At 38.3% G+C, this 26,329-nt stretch overlaps 2 protein-coding genes across 3 annotated transcripts in view; both read left to right on the top strand.

Annotated features, from left to right (window-relative positions):
* Nucleotides 1-472: 472 nt before the first annotated feature.
* LOC129443661 (intelectin-like) lies at nt 473-10,439 on the top strand. The gene is made up of 8 exons (XM_073858984.1): nt 473-549; nt 7,490-7,571; nt 7,735-7,842; nt 7,918-8,165; nt 8,315-8,473; nt 8,631-8,751; nt 9,168-9,269; nt 9,464-10,439. Exons 2-8 carry the CDS (start codon nt 7,508-7,510, stop codon nt 9,616-9,618), a joined length of 957 nt encoding a protein of 318 aa, XP_073715085.1. The 5' UTR covers nt 473-549; nt 7,490-7,507; the 3' UTR covers nt 9,619-10,439.
* A 10,748-nt stretch (nt 10,440-21,187) lies between these two features.
* The window catches only part of LOC129443713 (intelectin), a 38,848-nt gene continuing 33,706 nt past the window's right edge, over nt 21,188-26,329 (top strand). The window contains exons 1-8 of one of the 2 annotated variants that reach the window (XM_073858983.1): nt 21,192-21,338; nt 21,863-21,943; nt 22,977-23,090; nt 23,163-23,410; nt 23,560-23,718; nt 23,876-23,996; nt 24,683-24,786; nt 24,978-25,861. In XM_073858983.1, the coding sequence (XP_073715084.1) occupies nt 21,335-21,338; nt 21,863-21,943; nt 22,977-23,090; nt 23,163-23,410; nt 23,560-23,718; nt 23,876-23,996; nt 24,683-24,786; nt 24,978-25,130 (984 nt within the window). In that variant the 5' untranslated portion in view covers nt 21,192-21,334 and the 3' untranslated portion in view covers nt 25,131-25,861. Of the gene's footprint in view, nt 21,339-21,862; nt 21,944-22,976; nt 23,091-23,162; nt 23,411-23,559; nt 23,719-23,875; nt 23,997-24,682; nt 24,787-24,977; nt 25,862-26,329 lie in introns of those variants that run through there. The other variant, XM_073858981.1, reaches the window with a different exon arrangement.

Genomic DNA, 26,329 nt, shown 5'->3' with positions numbered 1-26,329 from the left:
ACGTGGAGAAGACTCTATGAAGCTCCTGAACTGTCCAGCTGTAGGGCAAATTGTTCACATAGAGATGAACTCCCTGAAAAGACAACACATGCAAACACAAGTCAAGTTCATCTACTCGGACACATTTCATGTTCACTGAAGACCTGATCACATATTTTCCCCCAAAAAATCTTTTAGCACCAGCCGCCACTGCTTTCTTTAAAAGTTTTTTTGGAAAGACATACATGATAAACTGTTGGAAAGTGTTGAGATTAAATGTTTCACTCACATCAGTTATAGTATTAGTTTTACCCCGAAAGGGTTAAAAGTGTTTTCTCTGTAATTTTCCAGTAAAGGTCTGTTTTTATTACCGTAAGAGCAGGTGAGCAATTGTTCTTGCCTTATTAGGATGTAAATCCAGCATCCTTACCATGTATAGAAAACCTCCACACCTCCTTAGACTCCTATATAAGCTGACTGTTGACAAAAATCTTGAAGAATCAACTTCTACATCTTGGTTATTTCTGAAGACTGTGTGGAAGAGCCACAGGTGACAACAATACAAGACAGGTAAGAGGTGTTTTTTCTGCTTTATCTGACATTGAATAGTTGAAGAGCGGGTTCATTGTTTAACCCCTAATTGTCACAGGCCACAGGTGGGCCCAAACAGTATATATAACTATTAAACTAATTTTAAATTAAAATATGGTTGTTGACAAATTATATATGGTTGTAGTATATATGGTGTGTAGTTTTGAAAAAACTGAGACTCTAGTGAGACTAATTTTGTAAAATATCATGGGTCCACAGGTGGGCCTAGGTTATTATAATTAAAAACAATTAAAGCTCCCATAACACAACCTGTTTCAGTGCAACACTTTATACAACACTGGATAACTTGATTCACTAAACACAGAAGTCTTACTTACCGCTTGCAACTCATGACCCAGTTGAGACTATTCAATAAAATCCAGCGTTAAACAAACACACACATAAAACTCCACTGCTACCCCGGATAAACAAACTATAGCCACTGTTTCCATAATGCTGGATTTCTTCTCCTTATTTCCAAAAAACACACTTCTTTTTTACCATTGTTAAATCTGTTAAATCTTGATATAAAACAAAACTCTCATGTGAAGAGATGCCTGTGACTTCTTGCATCCTCGGTTCTCGCTTTCCCACTGATTGACATGTGGGTGTGGTTTTCCGGGGGAAGTGCCCATAAAAAGAATACATATGGCTTACCCTGATACATCAGCTGCTCCCTTAAGGTCTTTACACACCGGGACGTTTTTCGTGCGCGTTTATCGTCGACGTTTAACGTCTCGTGACTCAAGAACGAGCGCCAATGTGAGTGCGCACACCCACGCGAATAGCGCGACGCGCAAAAGCGTCATTTTCAGAAAAACGCCTCGGACGCGTTTTTTTGGTTTGACGCGGCGCGTTAAAAGTTGGCCGACCAATGAGATTGGCGCTTTTGTTCACGTGCCTGGCGCTGCTGAAGTTCCAGTAAAACACGACTTGGTGGCGCTCAAGCACAAAATGGTCTTGCGGAGCACGTGGAACAGGTAAACACACAAAGAAGATGCATCGAGGCTGTGGAGGTTAATGAAGGTGTCGGAGTTCCTCACATCATCAACTGAATTTCGAAGGTAACGTGATATATATAAGAACATTACAATACATAGCTGTGTGGGCTATATGATTAGATTAAACTTTATTGTCATTACACAAGTACAAGGCAACGAAATGCAGTTTAGGTCTAACCAGAAGTGCAAAAGCAGTATAAAAAGTGCAGGGTATCAATAATAATTGCATAGGTGCAGGATTATGTAATACGATGTAACAACTTACTATGGGTGGTACTATGAACATAATACTATGAACATAATATACAGAAATGTACAAATGCATGTGTGCATAATAAACTAAACAGAACAGTAGTGAAATTAATATTAAAGTAGTGCATGAATGAATTTGTATTGTAGTCAGTTAAGAGTGCAATGGCTTAAGTTATTGTGAATAGTTATTCTAATATTCAGTACACAGGGGTGCAAACGATGCAATTCAAGTAGTCCAGCAGTGCAAATGAACAGGGAGTATGAAATAGACAGTCCAGTAGTGTATTGAACAGACCAGTAGTGCAAATCTACATTATAACTGTGCAAGTAATAAAAAATTATTATTGTTACATTACGATATGTAATGCACTGACATTGAACACTTCATACCATGGCATGTTCCCTGTACACCGTGATATCACATGTTTTGTTGTTTGCACCATAGCTTGTATTTCATTGTGTGTAACTGGAACCTGTTGTACACAAAAGTGGACAATTACACTGCTTCATGTTCAAAGAAAAATATTTGGTTATTATATTCATTGCTTTTTCCTAACCCCAAATAGCTTGGAGAAATCTAAAATGCAAGCCAATCCAAAGGTGGGGTTTTAGGAGGTTAATTTGTGTTCTGTGTTTAGGTAACATCTGCTGCATTTGTTCAGCCAGATAAAATACCATGAATCTAAATTACATTTGTAATCAAATATTGACCTCATGGATATCGTGGCATGGCCCTCAGTGTGAAAGATTGTTTCTGATGAAAACTAAATTTATCTTTACAGTGTTCACAGCAATATTTCTGCTAAAATGATGTGAGCACAAGTGAGGAGGCCCCAGCAAGCACGTCTTCAGGATCATCCAGCACCAGCCGTGACAAGGTCCAATCTAAACAAAAGAAAACAGTCCGAGACGAACCTCTGGAGATGTACCTCTTATCAAAAGATGCTAAAGGGAAAAAATTGAAAGCAGAGCACAGAAGTAGCGCTCTGCCAGTTTTGGGTCACACCTATAGATGTTTATTATATACCATTTTATTTAGTTATTAGTGGTGCTTGCATTTATGCAAGGCATCACTATTATTATTGCTCATACTTATTATTTATTCTTATATCTGGACACTTTTTCGGCGCGTAACTCGTCCCGCACGGTTTGTCGTAGACTAATGAAACAGGGCTCAAAACGTCCGGCTTATTGAGGACACGTCTGCTATGACTTTTATAAGCGATCGGGTGCAGGATTTCCGAAAGGGGGGCGAAAAACCACCCGAAAAATCCCATTGACTTAACATTGCGCCCAACTTTGACGGGTCATAGCTCGGCTCCAGGATTTTGTAGAAACATGTGGGTTACAACATTTGAAGAGGGTGGTAGGCTCTGTAAGAACATAGATCACAATGGGGTGTAAGTTGTACCCCTGGGGTGTAAGAGGCACCCGAAAATTCCCATTGACTTATAATGGGGCAGGAAACATGCCCATATAAGGGAATAAAACAGTTCCAGATGGGATATCTTTGCTTTACAGTGTCGTAGAGATAAGTGGGTGGGCTCATTTTACTCAGACATCCAATCAGTCTCTCAGGATCCTTACATAGGTTTTAAGCCACGCCCCTAGCAACCACTTTTAAGCACCCTAGCAACATAAAATTCAAACGGTTATATCTCGGCATCAGAACATCATAAAGACACGGGGGTTGGACCGTTTGACTCGTGACTCGGAGTGTAATCATTATGGGATGCCAATTTTTTCCCTAGCAACCAAATACAGTACCCTAGCAACAGAGTAAACAAAGCCTTATATCTCCGCATCAGAACATCGTAGAGACATGGGGGTTGGACCGTTTGACTCGTGACCCGGAGTGTAATCACGATTGGATGTCAAATTTTTCCCTAGCAACCAAATACAGTACCCTAGCAACAGAATAAACAAAGCCTTATATCTCCGCATCAGAACATAGTAGAGACAGGGGGGTTGGACCGTTTGACTCGTGACTCGGAGTGTAATCATTATGGGATGCCAATTTTTTCCCTAGCAACCAAATACAGTACCCTAGCAACAGAGTAAACAAAGCCTTATATCTCCGCATCAGAACATCGTAGAGACACGGGGGTTGGACCGTTTTACTTGTGGCTTGGAGTATGATCATTATGGGATGCCAATTTTTTCCCTAGCAACCAAATACAGTACCCTAGCAACAGAGTAAACAAAGCCTTATATCTCCGCATCAGAACATCGTAGAGACACGGGGGTTGGACCGTTTTACTTGTGGCTTGGAGTATGATCATTATGGGATGCCAATTTTTTCCCTAGCAACCAAATACAGTACCCTAGCAACAGAGTAAACAAAGCCTTATATCTCAGCATCAGAACATTGTAGAGATACGGGGGTTGGACCGTTTGACTCGTGACTCGGAGTGTAATCATTATGGGATGCCAATTTTTTCCCTAGCAACCAAATACAGTACCCTAGCAACAGAGTAAACAAAGCCTTATATCTCTGCATCAGAACATCGTAGAGACACGGGGGTTGGACCGTTTGACTCGTGACTCAGAGTGTAATCACTATGGGATGCCAATTTTTTCCCTAGCAACCACATACAGTACCCTAGCAACAGAGTAAACAAAGCCTTATATCTCCGCATCAGAACATTGTAGAGACATGGGGGTTGGACCGTTTGACTCGTGACCCGGATTGTAATCACTATTGGATGTCAATTTTTCCCTAGCAACCAAATGCAGTACCCTAGCAACCGAATAATCAAAGCCTTATATCTCCGCATCAGAACATTGTAGAGACATGGGGGTTGGACCGTTTGACTCGTGACCCGGAGTGTAATCACGATTGGATGTCAAATTTTTCCCTAGCAACCAAATACAGTACCCTAGCAACAGAATAAACAAAGCCTTATATCTCCGCATCAGAACATAGTAGAGACAGGGGGGTTGGACCGTTTGACTTGTGACTCGGAGTGTAATCACTAGTGGATGTCAAATTTTTCCCTAGCAACCAAATACAGTACCCTAGCAACCGAATAAACAAAGCCTTATATCTCCGCATCAGAACATCGTAGAGACATGGGAGTTGGACCGTTTAACTTGTGACCCGGAGTGTAATCACTATTGGATGTCAAATTTTTCCCTAGCAACCAAATACAGTACCCTAGCAACCGAATAAACAAAGCCTTATATCTCCGCATCAGAACATAGTAGAGACACAGGGGTTGGACCATTTGACTTGTGACTCGGAGTGTAATCACTAGTGGATGGCAATTTTCTCCCTAGCAACCAAATACAGTACCCTAGCAACAGAGTAAACAAAGCCTTATATCTCCGCATCAGAACATCGTAGAGACACGGGCTTAAGATCGCTTTACTCGTGACTGGAAGTATAATTATATACTGTCCCCAGAAATTTGCCACGGCAAGCACCACTTCACATTTTATTCAGGAAATGTACCTATCTAGTTTTTTTTAATGTTTATACATTCAAGAAATACAGTTGAACATGTACATTTCATAGATATGTTTATTTGCACTACAGTTCACTTAGACTTCTATCATTGTGACTTATTTGCTCTACAGCTCTGCCAGTTCTTGTTCACACAAATTAATGTTTATTATATACCATTTTACTTATGTATTTTAAGTGTTTATACATTTAAGAAATACATTTGAAAATGTCTAATTTCTAAATGTTGATTTGCACTACTGTTCAGTTGCACTACAGTCATTGTGACTTTTCTGGAGTGAACCAACATTTCTGAATCCTGTTTTATTTGATTTTACTGTCATGTCTCTGATTCACAAAAATAAATGTTTGATTAAAAAAAACTAATTGTAAATAACGTGACATTTTGGCACTATGCATATATTTGTACATCAGTATTGTTGACCTCTTTTTGTAATAACTACATACCTAATTATTGCATCATTATATTTATAGGCAACACTTACCAATTTGCAGGAGTATTAAAATTTTTGGGCACAACCAAAATGGTGGTTCCTTGTTCTACCCACCCAACCTCTATAAAACGAGTATATTGGTTAAAATGAGAACTTAAATCTTTAGCCAAATCACAAAATACAATACATTTGGCAGGAAATTTGAGAAAATTGTTAACAGAGAAAGTGTTTGTAAAAGATTTGTTAAAAGTACACACATCGGATCACCCATTACCTTATATTTTGTGAAAGAGTTTTAATTTTGATATAACGAGTTCTATCAAAAAAAGTTACTTTTATGTGGAGATGCTGATATATTAACTGGTGATAAAAGAATCGAATCAAATAGATTTCATTTAAAAATGTATTCAAGTTCACGGAGATATTGTTTGTACAAAGATTATATATATATTCAAGAGCCATGTTTGTTTGTTTGCTAGTTAACCAAAAATCGTATATGAATGGTTATTGACTACACGCGAGTGTAACTGTCTCTCTTCTTCTGTGTGACAAGTGAGTGTCAGAACAGACGCATGACGTCTCGCAGCGCCGCCCCGTGTACCGGCATATATCTGTTTTGTATTAGGCGCCATCTAATGTCCAGGGAGTGAAATTGCACCTCACTCGGCTCAGCGCCAGTAAAATTCGTTTGGGTGTGAAAGCAGAAAAACGTGACGTTAAACGTCGACGATAAACGCGCACGAAAAACGTCCCGGTGTGTAAAGACCTTTATTCGAAAAAAACTTTCAGAAACTTGTACAAACCCTGGCGAAGTGCTTTCGGCACAGATATACTCTGTAACATTGCCAACTGCTTTTTTGTCATTTTTCCTATGTTTATCATGAGAAAATCAACTCTTAAACTGTCTTAATAAATTTGAATGCATGAAATATCCTTGAACCTCCCCTTTAAACTATAAAAACATGGTTCATGACACCTCTAGCCAAACCAATGACCCCTCAGGATATGTGCTGCAACCTAAAACATGCCCGTGCCTGCTCAGTGATAGAACACACAACTGGGTTACTTAAATCCTGTTGGATGAGCTTAAATGTAGCTGGTGGAATTCTGGCCACCGAAAAATCTGTAAGATTATTTTAACATGTTGTGTACTGCACAACCTTTAGTTGATAGAACGTTTATAAAGATATATAATCTCATTCTCATAGTTTTTAAAATAGTAATAAAATAAGCAACACTAGCAATCTATTCAATGAGTCATTTATTTCCCGTTGGCCAGCTGCCACGTTCTTAACAACAAGGATGAGGGCATCTTGATTAGCTGAAATGCCTAACTTTACAGCAGAAAATATTATTTTTACAGCTTGGTAAAGCTTTTGGTCTGTATAGCTAATTTTTCCCTTCATGACAACTGTTAGGGGGGTGAATTTTTTCTAACTCATCCGTTTAACTAATATTAAGCCTAATTTAGTGTATGGCCACTCGAGGGACGTGTAAACTGCCAATGCTGTCACTATCATCGAGCTAGGTAGGTGGGTGTGGTTTCAGCATAGCCACCTCAGCTTCACCCATGCCCCGCCTCTTTACCCATTTTCGGTTTTCAGCGAGTGAAGCGCGGTGACACATTGCCAAGATGGGGACAGCAAGCTCCACCAACTATTGGCTTCAAAAAAGCTCTTCACCAACCTATTGGTGATGTCACAGAGACGACATCCATATTTCTTTACAGTCTATGGGATGGTCAATATTTTTCCTTTTGTTTGCAGACTGTCTTCGACACAAAGATGTTTTGGAGAATTCTTTTCATCAGTCTCTCACTGAATTTATGGTTCTGTGAGTCTTTTAAAAGTAAGTGATAAACTGATTTATTTATTGCTTTTTAAAACTCACATTAAACCTTCAAATGTATTATACTTGAGTTGATATTGTATTTAAAGTGCTTTGAAGAATACCTCAGTTGTTGTTCTTCACACTACATTTATTATTAACATGTATTTTTATGGTTCTGCAGTGAAGGAGTTATTTTTTGATAAAGATGTATCTGAACATTTTCTGAAGATGTTTGGATATAAGGCTCGAAGCTGCAAAGAAATTCAGGAGAAGTACAACATTAAGGATGGTAAGTTTTTTCTATTCTTTTTCTTTTTTTAATCTAAGGATTTAATTGATGACACAATTGCTTTTGTCCACACAGATGGCCTATACTATCTGACCACAGAAAATGGGGTGATTTACCAGACGTTCTGTGATATGACCACAGCGGGGGGAGGCTGGACGTTGGTGTCCAGTGTGCACGAGAACAACATGAATGGAAAATGCACTGTTGGTGATCGCTGGTCAAGTGAGCAGGGCAGTGACCCCAACCGTCCTGATGGTGAAGGAACGTGGTCAAACACAGTCACGTTTGGTACAGTATTGGGTGCTACCAGCGATGACTACAAGGTATTTTTAATAATGAATATATATATCATTTATATTACATTTTTGTTTTTTTCAAATAGTCATTTGTAAATTTTGTGTTTGTTAAACAACTATGATTTTAAAAAATGCTCATTACATAGAATTGACAGCCTGTGTCCCACCTGTCACAGAATCCTGGATACTTTGACATTGCAGCACAAGATGTGTCTGTGTGGCACGTTGCTAATAACATTCAGATGGAGCAGTGGAAATCTTCCTCATTCCTGCGATATCACACTACATCTCACTTCTTAGGTGACAACGGTGGAAACCTTTTCAAATTATTTAAGGTTAATGAGTTTAATCTTTGATACTGTGTGATTTACAGCAGACATCCCAAAATAAATGAAATAGCATCTGTTTAAGAAATTAGGAAAAATACTCAAATTACAAAATACAATTACAAATACTAATAAATGCTAAATTATAATCTTTATCTATTTTCAGAAATACCCAGTGACTTTTGGAATAGGGGACTGTCGCAAGGATAATGGACCTTCTATTCCAGTAGTGTATGACACTGGTGATGCAGAATATACCAAAACCCTTTATGGTCCTCTAATAAGAGGTGTGATAATATCTCAATACAGTCATTTCAAGCCATTTTTATAAGGATAGATTGCTGCTGACAGCAATGCAATGACTGCCCTATACTGTAACTGTAAATCTATATTAATCAACAGATTTATTTATCAACTCCTAATATAGGTTCTGAAAATGTTTATTCCAGTGATGCCATAGAATAAACATTTTGGTTTCTTCCAAGGGTTCTTAAAAGAACCACTTCTTTCTTACCGTTTTCTAGTCTGATGAAGTACTGAACCAGCAGTTTAATGATACTACATTTTCTGCAAGCAGTATATTCATGATAATGATATATGATAATCATAGTTTATATGATAACATGGCTGGAAAAGATTAGTCCCCTTATTGATTAATGTATCATATATTAACTACTTCTTAAATTAAATCTGTATATTTCAGGGGAATTTGAGTCTGGGTTCATCACATTCAGAGTCTTCAATAATGAGAAAGCTGCCATGGCTGTATGTTCTGGTGTTAAACCAACTGGATGTAACACTGAACATGTAAGTAACTACCAAAGGAGTCACTAGTATTCAATCAAAAATTACTTTTCTGTTCTAGAAACAATTTTCTGTAGTGTCTTGCAAGTGATTTAACAAATATTTAAACAATGTGACTAAACATAATTATGACTGAAAAATATTCTGCATTATAAAACAAACATTTAAATATAAAAGCTATACTTGCTTTTTTACATTACTGTATTGGTGGAGGTGGACACTTTCCAGAGGCCACACCTAAACAGTGTGGAGATTTTGCAGCATTTGACTGGACTGGTTATGGTACTGGTGTAGGCGCTAGAGCATCAAACACTCTAATTGAAGCAGCAGTACTTATGTTTTATCGCTGACCATCTATTTTCAGAAAATCAAACCAGACATCATTTCAGAATCATCAGCATGTATGCCTATTCTGTACGTTATGTCTTTATCTAAGATTCACCCTTACGAAAACTACTACACTTAAAACCAACAAATAACCATGGTTACTGTAGTTAAACCATGGTAACCACAAAATAACAATGGTTTTGAGAACCGTGGTTTTCAAAAACTACAGTTAAACCAAGGTTAGTGTAGTAAAACCATAGTTTTGCTGATAGTAATCAAAACACCAAAAAAACTTCTACACTTTTACCACAATAAAACCATGGTTAATTTTCATAAAGGCAGTTAAGTGACATGAAACACCCGTTTCACACCTCCAGTTTGAAAAACTTTTCGAAAAGGGCCGTTGTTTGCTGGGGGTATGTAAGAATTAAAAATATAAGAATTTATTACTTGGTCACAACCCCCTGTGCTGATAGTGATCAAAGACTATTGTCACAGCTGTTTAACCAATTCAGTGGGGGTTAAAGGGGATCTTTTGATTGGCCAATTTGAATGTATCAAGTTAGGTTTAGTCACATGGTCAAGGGATAGAGGATAAAGGTCAATGTTTTCATGAGCTCTGGGGTTCAGGCTATTAGGCCTGGATTCCAGTTCTCAAGTCTGAATCTCTTTCTTCTAAAACTTTTTTCTTTCTTTCTTTCTTTCTTTCTTTCTCTGTTTCTCTATCTTATCAGGTAATCTCTTACATACATTGTTTGTGTTATTTACCATTTCATGCATTTAGTGTAACCAGTTCAATTGTAACTTTAAGTCAGTACTGTTATTAAACCTTTGCATTTACAAATCTGATGTTTAGTTTTGATTCAGTGTTACTGTTAATACTTAAACGCTACATATTGCAATACAATATATTCATACTCTAGCAACGCTCTAAGACATATTGTGTCCAAAACCCGGGAACGATTGCAGTTTTGTTCTCCTTCTGAAACCTGAGATCCCTTACAGGTAGAGTATGGAGAAAAGGTGGAGATTGCATAAAAAGGGAGTTCTATTAATAAATGAAAAATGTGATTTTCAAAAAATGTTCCAAAACTCAGTTTTTAAAATAGAGGAAGACTCTCACCTGTGACAGTAAAGAGTCAATATTTCAAGAATGATGCTGCTAACAACAACAGAAATATGAGGACTGAACCTAATAGACCATGAGGGATGTAAAGATGAGATACTCACGCCGTGTTGAGACAACATCTGTATTCCAGTGACGGCTCAGCACAAGCGTAAGGTTACCAGCAGACTGCTGACCACACAGAGAATAAAGTTCATTGTGGTTTTACAAAACAAATCATTGAATATATTCAGCAGTTTCTTTCCTAATACAACCTTTACATCTATTCCTGAAATATACTGTAATGAGATTTTCCACTGGACACTATGATCCTGACTATATAAATGCAATTCAGGTAGAGGGACACCAGATATATAAATGTTCACTTCTGACCTTTGTGACAACAGCACCTTTTTAGCAAAGACCTCGAGCAGTAGTCTTTATTGCAGAAAGCGTTCTTCAAATCAGAGCATAGAGCTCGGGGCGCTGCAGTAACCAAGTCTAAATTTGGGTATACATGCATTACATTTAAAGCCATTCAAAGGGGGCAGTCCCTTCAGATGGAACCAATGCCTTGGGGTCTGTGTAAACGCATCCCAGATCATCCCCCTTTGAGTAGATAACAAATGGTCAATTTGCCCTATGAAAACAAAGGCATGCATTCCAGCTAGCCTCCATTACCTTGCTGTTTCTTTCATATTTAGGTGAACAGATACATATGATAATAATTAATAAAACAAAAACAATGACTTCAAATTATATTTCATCAGTCTCCAGATAGTGGATCAGTTGTAGCGCCGAAGGAGTCTGATGTTTGAGGAACAAGGGGTGATCAGACATCAACTCTAATAGCTCCTGGTTCACACTCCTGTGAAGCATCACTGAGTCTACCAGCAGTGGAGAGACCAGGAGGCCAAGACTCTCATCTGTGACAGCAGAATCAAACTCAATATATCACCACTGAAAATACTGTATGACCAAATAATGCAGAAATATGAGGACCAAAGCTTAATAGAGCAGCAAAAGAGTTACAGCATCATTTTATGAAGTTTGTACACTTAGGCAGTAAACTCACTGCTTCCTGGAGACAGCTGGAGGACACAAACTGAATGTGACTGGTGAACTGCTGACCAGCATTGCTGTTAGTGTCACGGAGTGACTTTTATAGGCAGAACGGAAAGGGTGAAGATGATTCCGCCCGAACGAGTTTAATGAGACACCAGGCCAAAGTCGAAAAGCTACATTGATCCGGTGTTCGCGGAGAAGCGAAGCGGAGAGAGTACGGGGGCTGAAGAGACGAGTCTGAGGAGAACGTTTTTCCGGCCGGCGCTGTGAGTGAGGCGGAGGTTTCCGGTGCATATGAGATACGTTCCCATGTGGATTTGCAGGCTGGGCGAAATCAAAACGGAGGATTGGGCTGAACAGAGATGAAGCTAAGTGTGCACGCATTCATTCTGAAGTAATTGTACTGAACTGACTGTGTATCTTGAAGCGGAAACGGATCTAAAGGGAGAAATTAGCCACGGAAACCACAAAGCCATTGGTGTAAACGAGGCGTCGGATGCATGGGACATCTGCAAGAAAGAGGGAAGTATTAAAAAGTTAAAGGAACAGTGTGTTACGTTGGAATTCGTCTTGCTGTTTGCCTTGCCAGTTGCACCATTGTTATACTGTTACCCCAGTTATCTCTATCAATTGAAAAGTTTGTGGGCTGCCTTATTTGTGTTGAGGATCCGTGGGCGTGCTGGAACCAGCTGAGAAGAGGATGGAGGAGCTCAAGGATTGTGGCCTCAACCTTCACATTTGGTTGTCCTTTGCCCTAGTCCCTCGACTATTCAGGACTACAAACCTAGCCAAACATTGTGACTCTGACCCTATATCAGTGTGAGTGAGTGGAGTGCTGTGGGTGAGTCTTTTGACGTGTGTACACTTGGACAATTGTAGTGCTTTGCTGTTGTCAGCAGGGACGTGCACAGACATTTTGAGGGGCAGGGGCTCAAGTGAAATAAAGGGCACTTCTCATATTTACGTATTTTTTTCTTTTTTTAAACAAAAAAGTATATATATTAACGCAATTCTGACTTCCTTAAATTTTATTTAAAAAGTTAATTAATTTTATCTTCCTCAAACTCACGCAATTGTTTCATTTTCAAAAGATGTCTACAAAATAATCAGTTCACACAGAAACCATGGTCTCCTTAGTGTTCTAGGTTTATAGAGCAGCAAAGGAAACATTACACAATGTGCATGTTTTGAAAACATTAAACTACGCATTAATTACAAATTTGTTAAAAAGCTAAAAATAAAATTGTGACTGCTGAGTAGTGCTACATGCCAATAAATGCTATATGCTAGCGTTTAGCTGAAGTTCTATTAGTTTGCAATTAGTTGATAATCAAAATCTGTATTTTTGTCTGATAAGGGCTCAAAATATAAGGTCTGTTTACTAATGTGAGCTTCTGGCATGAGCCTCAGAGCAGAGCTCACCATTATTATTCATGACCCTTTCAAATAGGGCAAAAAGACCATTTTATTCAAATGACAAATTCTAGGCTTGTAAATGGACATGTAAAAACGTTTCTGGATAATTTTTGCACTTAATAAAGTGCCTTCTTTGTCAAAGAACAATTTAACATATTATGGCAACACATCCTTTGGCACCTTTAATCTTAGGTTTCATATTTATTAGGGTTACACATGTCAGAAACAACAAATATAGATTAGGCCTATTTTATATTTTACTTTTTGGTGATGTCAGTAAAAATTCTCACTGTGCAAGTAAAATACTGAACCATCAGATTTCTCCCCAATCTACTCCAGCACTCCAGTATAACACATTATAGGCTACTTATTTAACAGCCATTACAAAAAACGCAAACAAAAAAAGCTTACTACTCAGTGCCGGCGCCAGCCGAGCGCTGATGAGGGGGCGTCTTAAATACCAGAGGGGGCGATCACACAAAATGCATTTAATTCCCCAAGCTAGAAAATACATATAGCTTTGGTACGCCCCTTAAGCTTTAACGTGTTATAAACAAACATCTCTGTAATACAACCACAAAAGCTACAGCTATAGTGAGCAACGTACATGATCTGAACACTTTTACTATATACAACAACAAAAAAGCATAGGCTACCTAACGTTACTTAACAGCACAACACTGCTCATTTGAAGTTCAGACCCAGAGGTAGTTTCTTTTTAATCCATTTCGACTGTCCATTGTGAAATTAGTTAATGCAATATAATACCCTGAAATTATGAAATGTTCGTACTTCGTGTTTGCTTTCAGTAGTGCAAATCATTTTTACGTAATGGCGGGGGACAGTGTTTGCAAATGGTTTGTCCAAACGCAACATTTTATCAAAATTTTGGTTCAATTTAATCATTTAACGTAGTTATTTTAACTGCCACAAGTAATGCACCATAAGCTAGCGATTAAACACCAGCAATAGCGAACCACAGAACCACAATAGCAAAATGACAATAACTCGTTTACACATTTAGCTATGCTTTAGGATAGGCTAATTCAAATACCTATTCGTTAATTATAAATTCCATGTCTGTTTTTTATCTATTAATATTAATAATAATACATGTGTTTTACTTCTAATAAACAGGTGTGTGTGAGAGAGAGATCGTATGCTTACCTTTAACGTTAAATGCAGAACAATAATAGGTTGGTTGTACTTTAACTTGCAAGGATGCTGAAGAACATAAACATCTGAACTTTCAAAACTATGTACAGTCTGGCTGAAGTTCATGGTGCCAGAATTGACATGGCAGCCGAACATTTGGTTCTGTGCACCTGAAATGCTCCGATAATAATCCACGCCAAGGCAAAATTGATGTGTGATAATCCGGAGTCCGGTTTGCAGAATTTGCAGTGCTATTTTACATATATCCATTGCTACAGGGAAGGCCCGGGTCACTCTCCCACTCCTTTCTGTAACTTTTGATATACTTTCGCACTTGATTTCCCGCTGAGACTGACAACGCGGGCTCATTGTCGACGTGCGTCAAGCCGTCAACACAAAAGGCTTGTTCAACTCCATGCGGCGTTGCAAGAACCGACAGCCGGATGACGTCAAAGTACCCCGAGAACGATTCAAGAAATCATGCAAAGTGGAATTTCGTCTCGCTCTCGCGGCGCTTTGACGTCATCGCCTCACAGTTCTAGTGGCGCCGCTTGAAGTGTAACAAGCCATGGAGTGGGCGTGTGTTTATTAATGTCACGGTAGAATACATGCACACTTGATATTTTTGTTTTGTTAAATAATTAGACTATAAAATTCACTTTAGGAAGACAATACACAAGGCAAATGTGATTTTTAAATAAAATATTATCATTAAAATCCCATTCAACATTAATGGTGATCTGAGGGGGCGGGATAGTGCCGGTGAGGGGGCGACGCCCCCTCACGCCCCCTCGTGGCGCCGGCCCTGTTACTACTGTAGTTAGCAATTATTTTATTGTTTGTGCTTTCTTATTTTGAGCAGTCTGTTTAAACTACATACACTATACTGTTGCAAGTTTGCAACTCTTCAGGTTAATATGGGATTCCTGTGGAAAACAATGTCCCTGAATCGTTATGTGTAATAACGTGTCCCATATTTTGTGCATAAAACTGTTAATATAAGAATGCTTTCTTCCTCACACACTTACCGGTAGCTGCCTGCATACTCATGCACATCGCGTCTCGTTCAGGCTGAGATTTGGCGCTTCTTAGGCTATGTTTACACGTGGGCGGCTATTTTCATAAACGGACATTTCAACATCTCTGGTTTCAAAAATAATATCGTGCACACATGTCAGTTTTCAGAAAAGTGTTTATTTACACGTACCCGTGCATATTTGCCGTCAAGAGACGCTCAAGCCCACGTAAGCCAATCACCGGCCGCGCTGGTGGTGACGTGAACTGGTTCTTCATGTTGGAGGGAGGAGTTGTTGCAGTAGGTGATTGATGACGTCAACGTACCGCGAGAGCGAGTTGAGGAATCACACGTAGAGGTGTAATTTCGAATAGCTCTCGCGGTACTTTGACATCATCCGTCTGTCGGTTCTTGCAGCGCCGAATGAAGTCAAACACGCGTAAAATTGCTGATCTTCGAGCTCTCGTCTCTGCTCCTCGACATAATGGAGCAGCTGTATTTGCAAATACAAACACACAAAACGAGTTTGCACGAACATAAATGTGATCTTGGAAGCGTTTAGGGTAGCAGTCACATGTAAACATGGGTCGCACTTTTGACGTAAGTGCGAGCTCTGGCGCATACTCTGTGACGTTGCCTGCTTAAACATTTGTTTGTCTCACTTTACATGCAACCGTGCAACTGAAGATTTTCAAGATCTCCACTCTGGCCGGAGTTTTTAGAAACAACCAGTTTCAGAGGCGAGTTCTCCGTTTGCGTGTAAACGAGGGGCACAAACGAAGGTAAATCTCTCAGTTTTAAAAAAAAACCATGTACGTGTAAACAGAGCCTTACAAGCACGAATGCAGTATACACGAGTAAAGACAAGACCAAACACAAAGCGAAGTAGGTTAGAGAGGCGGGACTTAGGAAAAGTAAAGCCAATCATATTAGCGATGTGAGTTTTGGAGGCGGGACTCATCGTTAACTGTTTGTGTACCACAAATAGCGCTATTTTTCTTTTTATAAGAGTTTAAATCTCATTTAAATGATTCCTGAATAAATTCATGTTAAATTAAATAAGTAACAAGTAAAAAACACAAGAAACAGACAGACATCAGTTGTTATATGAATAAAGATCATATTATTAAAAAAAGCACCCCAGAAAAAAGGGCACTTTTTCTCCAGGAATAAAAAGGGCAGGTGCTCAAGCCCCCTTTGATGTCTATGTGTGCACATGCATGGTTGTCAGTGTTGTCAGTGATCACCTCCTAGGCTGAAGAAAGAGCCCTGTGTCAGAAGAGCGGAGTGGTATGTATATATATATATATATGAAGAGTTTGGTTCCAAAACGCAATAAATCCATTTTGACAAATTTTGGTAAAAACGTGTTTTCTATACCAAGAAAGTGACAAGATGAAAACAACTATTTTCTGTTACAAACTTTCACATAGCATCTTTAGGTTATAAAAACATAAAAAATTCAAATCCATAAGTTGATTTTCAAAGATTTATTATAAAAACTGATAATTTTTTCCACAAAATGCAATAAATCCATGACAAGTTTTTATTCAAAATGCTATAAATCTATTGAATCAATAGCCTATATAAATGTGCATTCATCTTTGCCATGTTATATTCATTTAGTTGACTAGTTGTACACACTAATTAAAAATATAAACATTAATGTCATTAATCAAAACACCTACTTTGTCATATTAAGAACCCTGTCATTGCGGTTACTTGACGTCCTCGCTTAACGTCTTTCACAGAGATCAGCTGTAAAATGTTTTTGGTCCTGCTCGATTTTCGTTGACTTTGAGTAAAATTATGGAAAGTTTTTCATAAGATCCTCTGGGGTCAATGTGTTAGCATGAGAAGCTTGCTGTCGGGAGAACAAGCACCCGTCTCCCGAGTGCCTCTCAGGGAAAATATAAGATGCTGATGGCTTACGTTTCTTTCCCATCACAGAAAACCATCACAGGTTTAGCGATGCAATTAAAGTATTATTTTGTTTTGTTTGTTGATCACGAAGTAAAAAGTAGATGAGGAAAACTAGGACTCCGTGGACTCAGCGCGTCCGCCATTGTTTGTTTACATTGCGTGACTGGTGGGCTGTAATATCAGAAATGGATTTATTGCGTTCTGTAAAAAAAGAGCAGTGGCGTTTATTGCATTTTGGGAAAAAAGGGAGAAAAGATGACAAATAACACGGCGGATATTGGATTTTGCGTAAAATTAAGAATTTACTTTTAACTACTGACCTGATATAATACTGATTTTGGCAGTAACTCATTTTTTTCAAAAATGGCGTTTATCGCGTTTTGGAACCAAACTCTTCATATATATATATATATATATATATATATATATATATATATATATATATATATATATATATATATATATATATATATATATATTAGGGCCGGGACTCGATTAAAAAAATTAATCTAATTGATTAGAGGCTTTGTAATTAATTAATCGAAATTAAACGCATTTTAATCACATATAAATATTTGACCTGAGAACATTAAGAAGTAATTTTTTTACATGGATTTTTAGTATACACTCTTAGAAAGGATGTGTTCATTTTTACACATCATTGTGGGGTAAGCTTTTAACACATTATGTGTAATCTTAACACATTATGTGTCATTTTGTGTTGATTTTGTGTTCAAGTATAACACATGTCGTGTTAAAAGTAACACAAAATGTGTTGTTTCAATAATAACACAGAGATGGGTGGATTCCAGGAAGAAGCAGTTAGTGTGTTGTCCCAGAATCAACACTTGGGGCCAGTCACACCAAAAGCGTTTATGGCAGTTGCAGGCGCCTTTTTTGAATGATATTCTATGGGCAGGGCGCGTTTGCACGCTGTTTATGCTCGCCGAGCGCCTTGCGTTTTTTTGCCGCCTGCCGCGCACGCGTTTTTGAAGGAGCTCTGAGAGCGTAGAAGCGCCCGACGTCATTCGCGTCTTTCCATTGTCCAATTGAATGAGGGGAGAGGCGGGCCTTGCGTTGTGGTGAGGGAAGTTTACAGTTGCTTTGAAGAACCGGACTCCACTCGCTCACTCTCTCCTGTGTGTTTGTGCACCTCTCACCCTCAAACAAGGTCAGAGCAAGCGCCCTCTTTTTAAAGTTTCTGCTAATATGAAAGTTAACAGCAAAACAGCGCTAACGCTTCAATATTTGATTGACAAGACAGCTGACCCGGTGGTTGCTTAGCAATATGAAAAGCAGCATCGCGCTGCTCTTTTTTTTATAAAAGGCAGTGCGTTGCGCCTTGCGTTTGCAAGCGTTTAATGTGCTTTTGGTGTGACTGGCCCCTGTCACATAGTGCCCCCTGTGTCCCTGTGTTTTGTCATTCTGGTGTTTTGTTATACTTCTGTTTTGAGTTTATACTTATGTCTATATGTACCTGTGTTTGACCTGTGTTCATGTATACCCTTGTTTCTAGTTGTGTCTCCCTGTGTTAATTAGTGTCTCCGCCCCCTTGTTTGTAACCATGGTTATTCATTGTGTTCATGCCTCTCCCCTTGTGTGTTGTCCTGGTTACTGATTGTTTCTGCTTGGTCATTGGTCTTAGTCATTCATATATACCCTGCTTGTTCATTCTGTGTTTGTGGTTTGTTAAATGATGTCTCTAGTCCCTTGTGTTCCCCTAGTTATTGTTTTTGCCTTGTTTTCACCTTTATTTTGGAATAAACTGCACTTGGATCCGTACCTTTTGCCTCATCTTTTCCCACCCGGTCTCACCCGTGACAGCCCCTAATGTGTTGTTTTTAACACATTCGTTCTAAGAGTGTACCATGAATAATGACTGAATAAATAAGCTAAGCAACAAAATATTGTTTATTTTTGTTCAACCAAGTGGTTGTACTCGTAGTCGGGCTAATGTCCACGCTAGCTGCTATATGTTTTGCAATGAGATGATACTTAAGGCTCGATGTGCTGCGGTGATATGTGAATTCCTTGTTGCATCGCTTACACACAACCATGCTCTTATCGACGCTAACATCACTTCGTTTTTTGTAAAAAAAAAATCCCATCCACGGGGCCAACCAAAGCGATCTCATCAGCTTCTTTGTTCATGTTCACTGTGGTTTGTTGTTGTCTGAAGTCATGAACGCTAGTTGGTGCTCCAGTATAATCGGTCCGCCGAAACTCATCCAATGAGAAATGTTCCGCGGTGCAAAAATACGATTAAAATGCGTTAAAAATGTTTACGCGTTATTTTTTGTGTAATTAATTAATCTTAATTAACGCATTAAAGTCCCGGCCCTTATATATGAATATTATGAACTGAAATGCATTTAACATATCTATAAACTTGTACTCATCTTTCATACAAAGATGGGTTTGAAATGTATTACAAGTTACCTAAATACATTTATATATATTTATATATATATATATATATATATATATACACACACACACAACCGAGACCTATAAATCTCCTTCCGGCCTGGTGGTGGAGACGTGGCTGTGGAGAGTGCCAGCCTATGCCAGTTTGGACTCCGCCCATTTACTCACTTGTATGCATCCCTGTATGCCCAAAGCTAAGAGCCCAGTGTAACCACCTGTATGCATCTCTGTACGCCCAAAGCTAAAAGCTCAGTGTACCCACCTGTATGCATACCTGTACACCCAAAGCTAGGAGCCAGTGTACCCACCTGTATGCATCCCTGTATGCCCAAAGCCAAGAGCCCAGTGTACCCACCTGTATGCATCCCTGTACGCCCAAAGCTAAAAGCCCAGTGTACCCACCTGTATGCATCCCTGTACGCCCAAAGCTAGGAGCCCGGTGTACCCACCTGTATGCATCCCTGTATGCCCAAAGCCAAGAGCCCAGTGTACCCACCTGTATGCATCCCTGTATGCCTAAAGTCAAGAGCCCAGTGTACCCACCTGTATGCATCCCTGTATGCCCAAAGCCAAGAGCCCAGTGTACCCACCTGTATGAATCCCTGTACGCCCAAAGCTACAAGCCCAGTGTACTCACCTGTATGCATCCCTGTACGCCCAAAGCTAAAAGCCCCATGTACCCACCTGTATGCATCCCTGTATGCCCAAAGCTAGGAGCCTGTGCAACAACAGCCCAAAGTGTCCAGAAGGAAGCAGCGTTGGCTTTGTGCACTGGACTGCAGGAGGAGACTTGCAGTCGCTGACAGACACTGGGGTATCCTGGACCATGACCCACGAGAAGGTGGCGTTCAGCTGTCGGTTGGCAATGACACGACCGTTCATTGCTGAAATGGCTTGAGCTGCAGCTTCAGGGCTCGTGAAACACACAAAGCCGAACCCTCGGGTGTCGTTCCTCACCACCTGAGAACAGAAACATCCATTACATGTGGTGTATTTTATCTAATTACAGTATTACTCATAGGAACTGTTAAATGGCTCATATCCCTTTTAAGAATAAGCATCATACCTTAGCATTGGTGATGGTCCCAACTGTGGCGAAGACTCTATAAAGCTCCTGATCTGTCCAGCTGTAGGGCAAATTGTTCACATAGAGATGAACTCCCTGTAAAAGGCAACACATGCAAACACAAGTCAAGTTATTCTACTCGGACACATTTCATGTTCACTGAAGATCTGATCATATATTTTCCCCCAAAAAATCTTTTAGCACCAGCCGCCACTGGTTTCTTTAAAAGTTTCTTTGGAAAGACATACATGATGAACTGGAAAGTGTTGAGATTAAATGTTTCACTCACATCAGTTATAGTATTAGTTTTACCCCTAAAGGGTTAAAAGGGTCTTCTCTGTAATTTTCCAGTGAGGTCTGTTTTTATTTCTGTAAGAGCAGATGAACAATTGTTCTTGCCTTATTAGGATGTAAATCCTGCCTCCTTACCATATATAGAAAAACTCCACACCTCCTAAGACTCCTATATAAGCTGACTGTATGGCAAGAATCTTGAAGAATCAACTTCTACATCTTGGTTATTTTTTGAAGACCGTGTGAAAGAGCCACAGGCGACAACAATACAATATGGGTAAGAGGTGTTTTTCTGCTTTATCTGACATTGAATAGTTCATTGTTTAACCCATAATTGTCACAGGCCCACAGGTGGGCCCAAATAGTAGGGGAGAGCGGGGCACAAACTAACGCTTTTTGACTTTGGCTCTATCATTCAAAAAAATATTTAAGTTAGATTAATAATTTTTTTTAACAAAATCAACACACACATCTCTGCTACAAATGAACACTTAAAGTTATTAAAACTTATATTTAGCCTAATTAAATGTATGGCCACTTAAGTGATGTGTAAACTGCCAAAGCTGTCACTATCGTGAAGCTAGGCGGCTGTGGTTTCAGCAACTAGCCACCTCTTTACCCATTTTTGGTTATCAGCGAGTGATGCATGGTGACACATGGCCAGGATGGCGACAGCAAACTCCACCACCAACTATTGGCTTCAAAAAAGCTCTTCGCAAACCCATGGGTGATGTCACAGAGACTACATCCATATTTCTTTACAGTCTATGGGTTGGTCAATATTTTTTCTTTTGTTTGTAGACTATTTTGACACAAAGATGTTTTGGGGAATTCTTCTCATCAGTATCTCACTGAATTTATGGTTCTGTGAATCTACTAAATGTAAGTGTTAAACTGATTTATTTATTTCTCTTTAAACCTCACATAAAACATTCAAATGTATTATAGTTGTTATTGTATTTAAAGTGCTTTGAAGAATACCTCAGTTGTTGTTTTTCACACTACATTTATTATCAGAGATGTATAAAGTACTAGGAACCCAGACTTGAGTGAAAGTCCTTTATCAAAAAAGTGACTTGAGTAGAAGTTGAAGTGCTCTTTAAGCACAGCACTTCAGTGGAAGTACTTAAGTATTGCAAATTGTTTATTTTAAAATATACTACTCAAGTACTGAAAGTAAAAGTACAAGTATTGTGTAATGTACTTATTAAAGAAAACAGTCAAAAGTTTTAATATAATATTGTTTATTTCAAATGTTTAAGCTAAAGGAAACTCATAATTCCTTTTGGCTGTAGCAGCAGTACAAGGACAGGAATGTTCAGATTGATTTATTTAAACTGATATGGTGATAGAGAATTCAGTATTAATGAAATATTAGTCTATATAATGGTAAAGGTACAAGGTGTTTCAATGTATTTAGGTTTCCTTCTTTCGCACACAGTTGCCCTTTCTCGCGCATTCTCTCTCGTGCGCACGCAAACTCAGTCTCTCTCGCGTGCACTTTGGCTCTCTTTTCGCCTCACATTTGTCCACAACCGCAGCTCATATTTGTAAGTGAGAGGAAGGGAGGGGTCCGCCCTTCACTATCTCCTATTGGTTCAGACCACGATGTGTGTGTGTTTCTAATGTATCACCGCTCTGGCAGTGATAATGTGGGTTTGGAATGATTCGTAACATTTTTATAACGAGTGAGTGTAACGAGTAACGATGCAGCACATAAAAAATGTATCGGAGTAAAAGTATTAAACTCAAAGAAAAAATGTACTTAAGTAAAAGTGGAAGTAGGAGAAAAAAATAGTACTTCATTAGAGTACAGATACTGCCTTTTAGTACATTAAGTACAGTAGTGAAGTAGTTCTACTTCGTTACTATACATCTCTGTTTATTATTAACATGTATTTTTATGGTTCTGCAGTGAAGGGCACATTTTTAGTTCAAGATAAAGATGTATCTGAACATCTTCTGAAGATGTTTGGATATAATGCTCGAAGCTGCAAAGAAATTCAGGAGAAGTACAACATTAATGATGGTAAGTTTTTTCTATTCTTCTTTTTTTAATCTAAGGATTTAATTGATGACACAATTGCTTTTGTCCACACAGATGGCCTATACTATCTGACCACAGAAAATGGGGTGATTTACCAGACGTTCTGTGATATGACCACTGCGGGGGGAGGCTGGACGTTGGTGTCCAGTGTGCACGAAAACAACATGTATGGAAAATGCACTGTTGGTGATCGCTGGTCAAGTGAGCAGGGCAATAACCCCAACCGTCCTGAAGGGGAAGGAGCGTGGTCAAACACAGTCACGTTTGGTACAGTATTGGGTGCTACCAGCGATGACTACAAGGTATTTTTAATAATGAATATATATATAATTTATATTACATTTTTGTTCTTTTCAAATAGACATTTGTAAATTTTGTGTTTGTTAACAACTATGATTAAAAAAAAATGCTCATTACATAGAATTGACAGCCTGTGTCCCATCTGTCACAGAATCCTGGATACTTTGACATTGCAGCACAAGATGTGTCTGTGTGGCACGTTGCTAATAACATTCAGATGGAGCAGTGGAAATCTTCCTCATTCCTGCGATATCACACTACATCTCACTTCTTAGGTGACAACGGTGGAAACCTTTTCAAATTATTTAAGGTTAATGAGTTTAATCTTTGATACTGTGTGATTTACAGCAGACATCCCAAAATAAATGAAATAGCATCTGTTTAAGAAATTAGGAAAAATACTCAAATTACAAAATACAATTACAAATACTAATAAATGCTAAATTATAATGTTTATCTGTTTTCAGAAATACCCAGTGACTTTTGGAATAGGGGACTGTCGCAAGGATAATGGACCTTCTATTCCAGTAGTGTATGACGCTGGTGATGCAGAATATACCAAAACCCTTTATGGTCCTCTAATAAGAGGTGTGATAATATCTCAATAGAGTCATTTCAAGCCATTTTTATAAGGATAGATTGCTGCTGACAGCAATGCAATGACTGCCCTATACTGTAACTGTAAATCTATATTAATCAACAGATGTTTTTTTCTCCTAGGGGGTTTTTCAGCCCGGGGAGGCAGCCTTCTTGGGCTTAACTTCTATACGTTACATTAGTAATACGTTTGCTTATAATGTTGATTTAAAGCCGCAGCAAATTTAACTGCTTGTGCTATCGTTTATTATGTTGTGCTATCAGTCGATTTTCTGTGCTTTTCACTGCATCTATTATGTAAAGCTGCTTTGATACAATTACCAAATTGTGAAAAGCGCTATATAAATAAAATTGAATTGAATTGAATAGATGTATTTATCAACTCCTAATATATGTTCTGAAAATGTTCATTCCAGTGATGCCATAGAATAAATATTTTGGTTTCTTCCAAGGGTTCTTAAAAGAACCACTTCTTTCTTACCGTTTTATAGTCTGATGAAGTACTGAACAAGCAGTTTAATGATAATACATTTTCTGCAAGCATATATTCATGATAATGATATATGATAATAATCTATTTTCATAGTTTATATGATAACATGGCTGGAAAAGATTAGTCCCCTTATTGATTAATGTATCATATTAACTACTTCTTAAATTAAATCTGTATATTTTAGGGGAATTTGAGTCTGGGTTCGTCACATTCAGAGTCTTCAATAATGAGAAAGCTGCCATGGCTGTTTGTTCTGGTGTTAAACCAACTGGATGTAACACTGAACATGTAAGTAACTACCAAAGGAGTCGCTAGTATTCAATCAAAAATTACTTTTCTGTTCTAGAAACAATTTTCTGTAGTGTCTTGCAAGTGATTTAACAAATATATAAATGTGACTAAACATAATTATGACTGAAAAATATTCTGCATTATAAAATAGACATTTAAATATAAAAGCCATTCTTGCTTTTTTACAGTACTGTATTGGTGGAGGTGGACACTTTCCAGAGGCCACACCTAAACAGTGTGGAGATTTTGCAGCATTTGACTGGACTGGTTATGGTACTGGTGTAGGCGCTAGAGCATCAAACACTCTAATTGAAGCAGCAGTACTTATGTTTTATCGCTGACCATCTATTTTCAGAAAATCAAACCAGACATCATTTCAGAATCATCACCATGTATGCCTATTCTGTACGTTATGTCTTTATCTAAGATTCACCCTTACGAAAACTACTACAGTTAAAACCAACAAATAACCATGGTTACTGTAGTTAAACCATGGTAACCACAAAATAACCATGGTTTTCAAAAACTACAGTTAAACCAAGGTAAGTGTAGTAAAACCATAGTTTTGCTGATAGTAGCCAAAACACAAAAAAAAACCCATTACTACTACACTTTTACCACAATAAAACCATGGTTAATTTTCATAAAGGCAGTTAAATGTCATGAAACACCCCTGTTTCACACCTCCAGTTTGAAAAACTTTCCGAAAAGGGCCGTTGTTTGCTGGGGGTATGTAAGAACTTGTCACAACCCCCTGTGCAGATAGTGATCAAAGACTATTGGACTACTAGTTAGGTTAAGTCACATGGTCAAGGGATAGAGGATAAAGGTCAATGTTTTCATGAGCTCTGGGGTTCAGGCTATTAGGCCTGGATTCCAGTTCTCAAGTCTGAATCTCTTTCTTCTAAAACTTTCTTTCTTTCATTCTTCCTTTCTCTGTTTCTCTAACTTATCAGGTAATCTCTCACATACATTAAAAAAGTTAATTGTTTGTATTATTTCATGCATTTTGTGTAACCAGTTCAATTGTAACTTTAAGTCAGTACCGTTATTAAACCTTTTCATTTACAAATCTGTTGTTAAGTTTTGATTTAGTGTTAATACTTAAACGCTACATATTGCAATACAATATATTCATACTCTAGCAACGCTCTCAGACATATTGTGTCCGAAACCTGGGAACGATTGCAGTTTTGTTCTCCTTCTTAAACCTGAAATCCCTTACAAGTAGAGTATGGAGAAAAGGTGGAGATTGCATAAAAAGGGAGTTCCATTAATAAATGAAAAATTTGTTTTTCAAAAAATGTTCCAAAACTCAGTTTTTAAAATGTTTGTCGAAACATGTTTATTATTATGTTTTTATTGTGTTTTATTGTGCTATAGGGGTCCGTGTATGGTCCGTGTACTTTTGCGTCCATTCATTTTTCTTTTTTAACCAATAAATATAAAAACGAAAAATGTGATTTTCTCTTTTTTTGTTTTTAAACTGGTGAAAAGATAATCATAATACAAAGTTATTCTAAATATTTAATAGTATTTT

The sequence above is a fragment of the Misgurnus anguillicaudatus genome, chromosome 21, assembly GCF_027580225.2.
Source record: "Misgurnus anguillicaudatus chromosome 21, ASM2758022v2, whole genome shotgun sequence".
In the NCBI taxonomy this organism is placed as follows: domain Eukaryota; kingdom Metazoa; phylum Chordata; class Actinopteri; order Cypriniformes; family Cobitidae; genus Misgurnus; species Misgurnus anguillicaudatus.
The sequence above is the reverse complement of the archived record's forward strand: the minus strand, read 5'-3'. Positions and strand labels throughout refer to the sequence as shown.

Coding starts and splice junctions, on each gene's coding strand:
- LOC129443661 (XM_073858984.1), top strand. CDS start 7,508: ATGTTTTGGAGAATTCTTTTCATCAGTCTCTCACTGAATTTATGGTTC. Junction 8,474..8,630: donor ACCTTTTCAAATTATTTAAG/GTTAATGAGTTT, acceptor ATCTATTTTCAG/AAATACCCAGTGACTTTTGG. Junction 9,270..9,463: donor AACTGGATGTAACACTGAAC/ATGTAAGTAACT, acceptor TTGCTTTTTTAC/ATTACTGTATTGGTGGAGGT.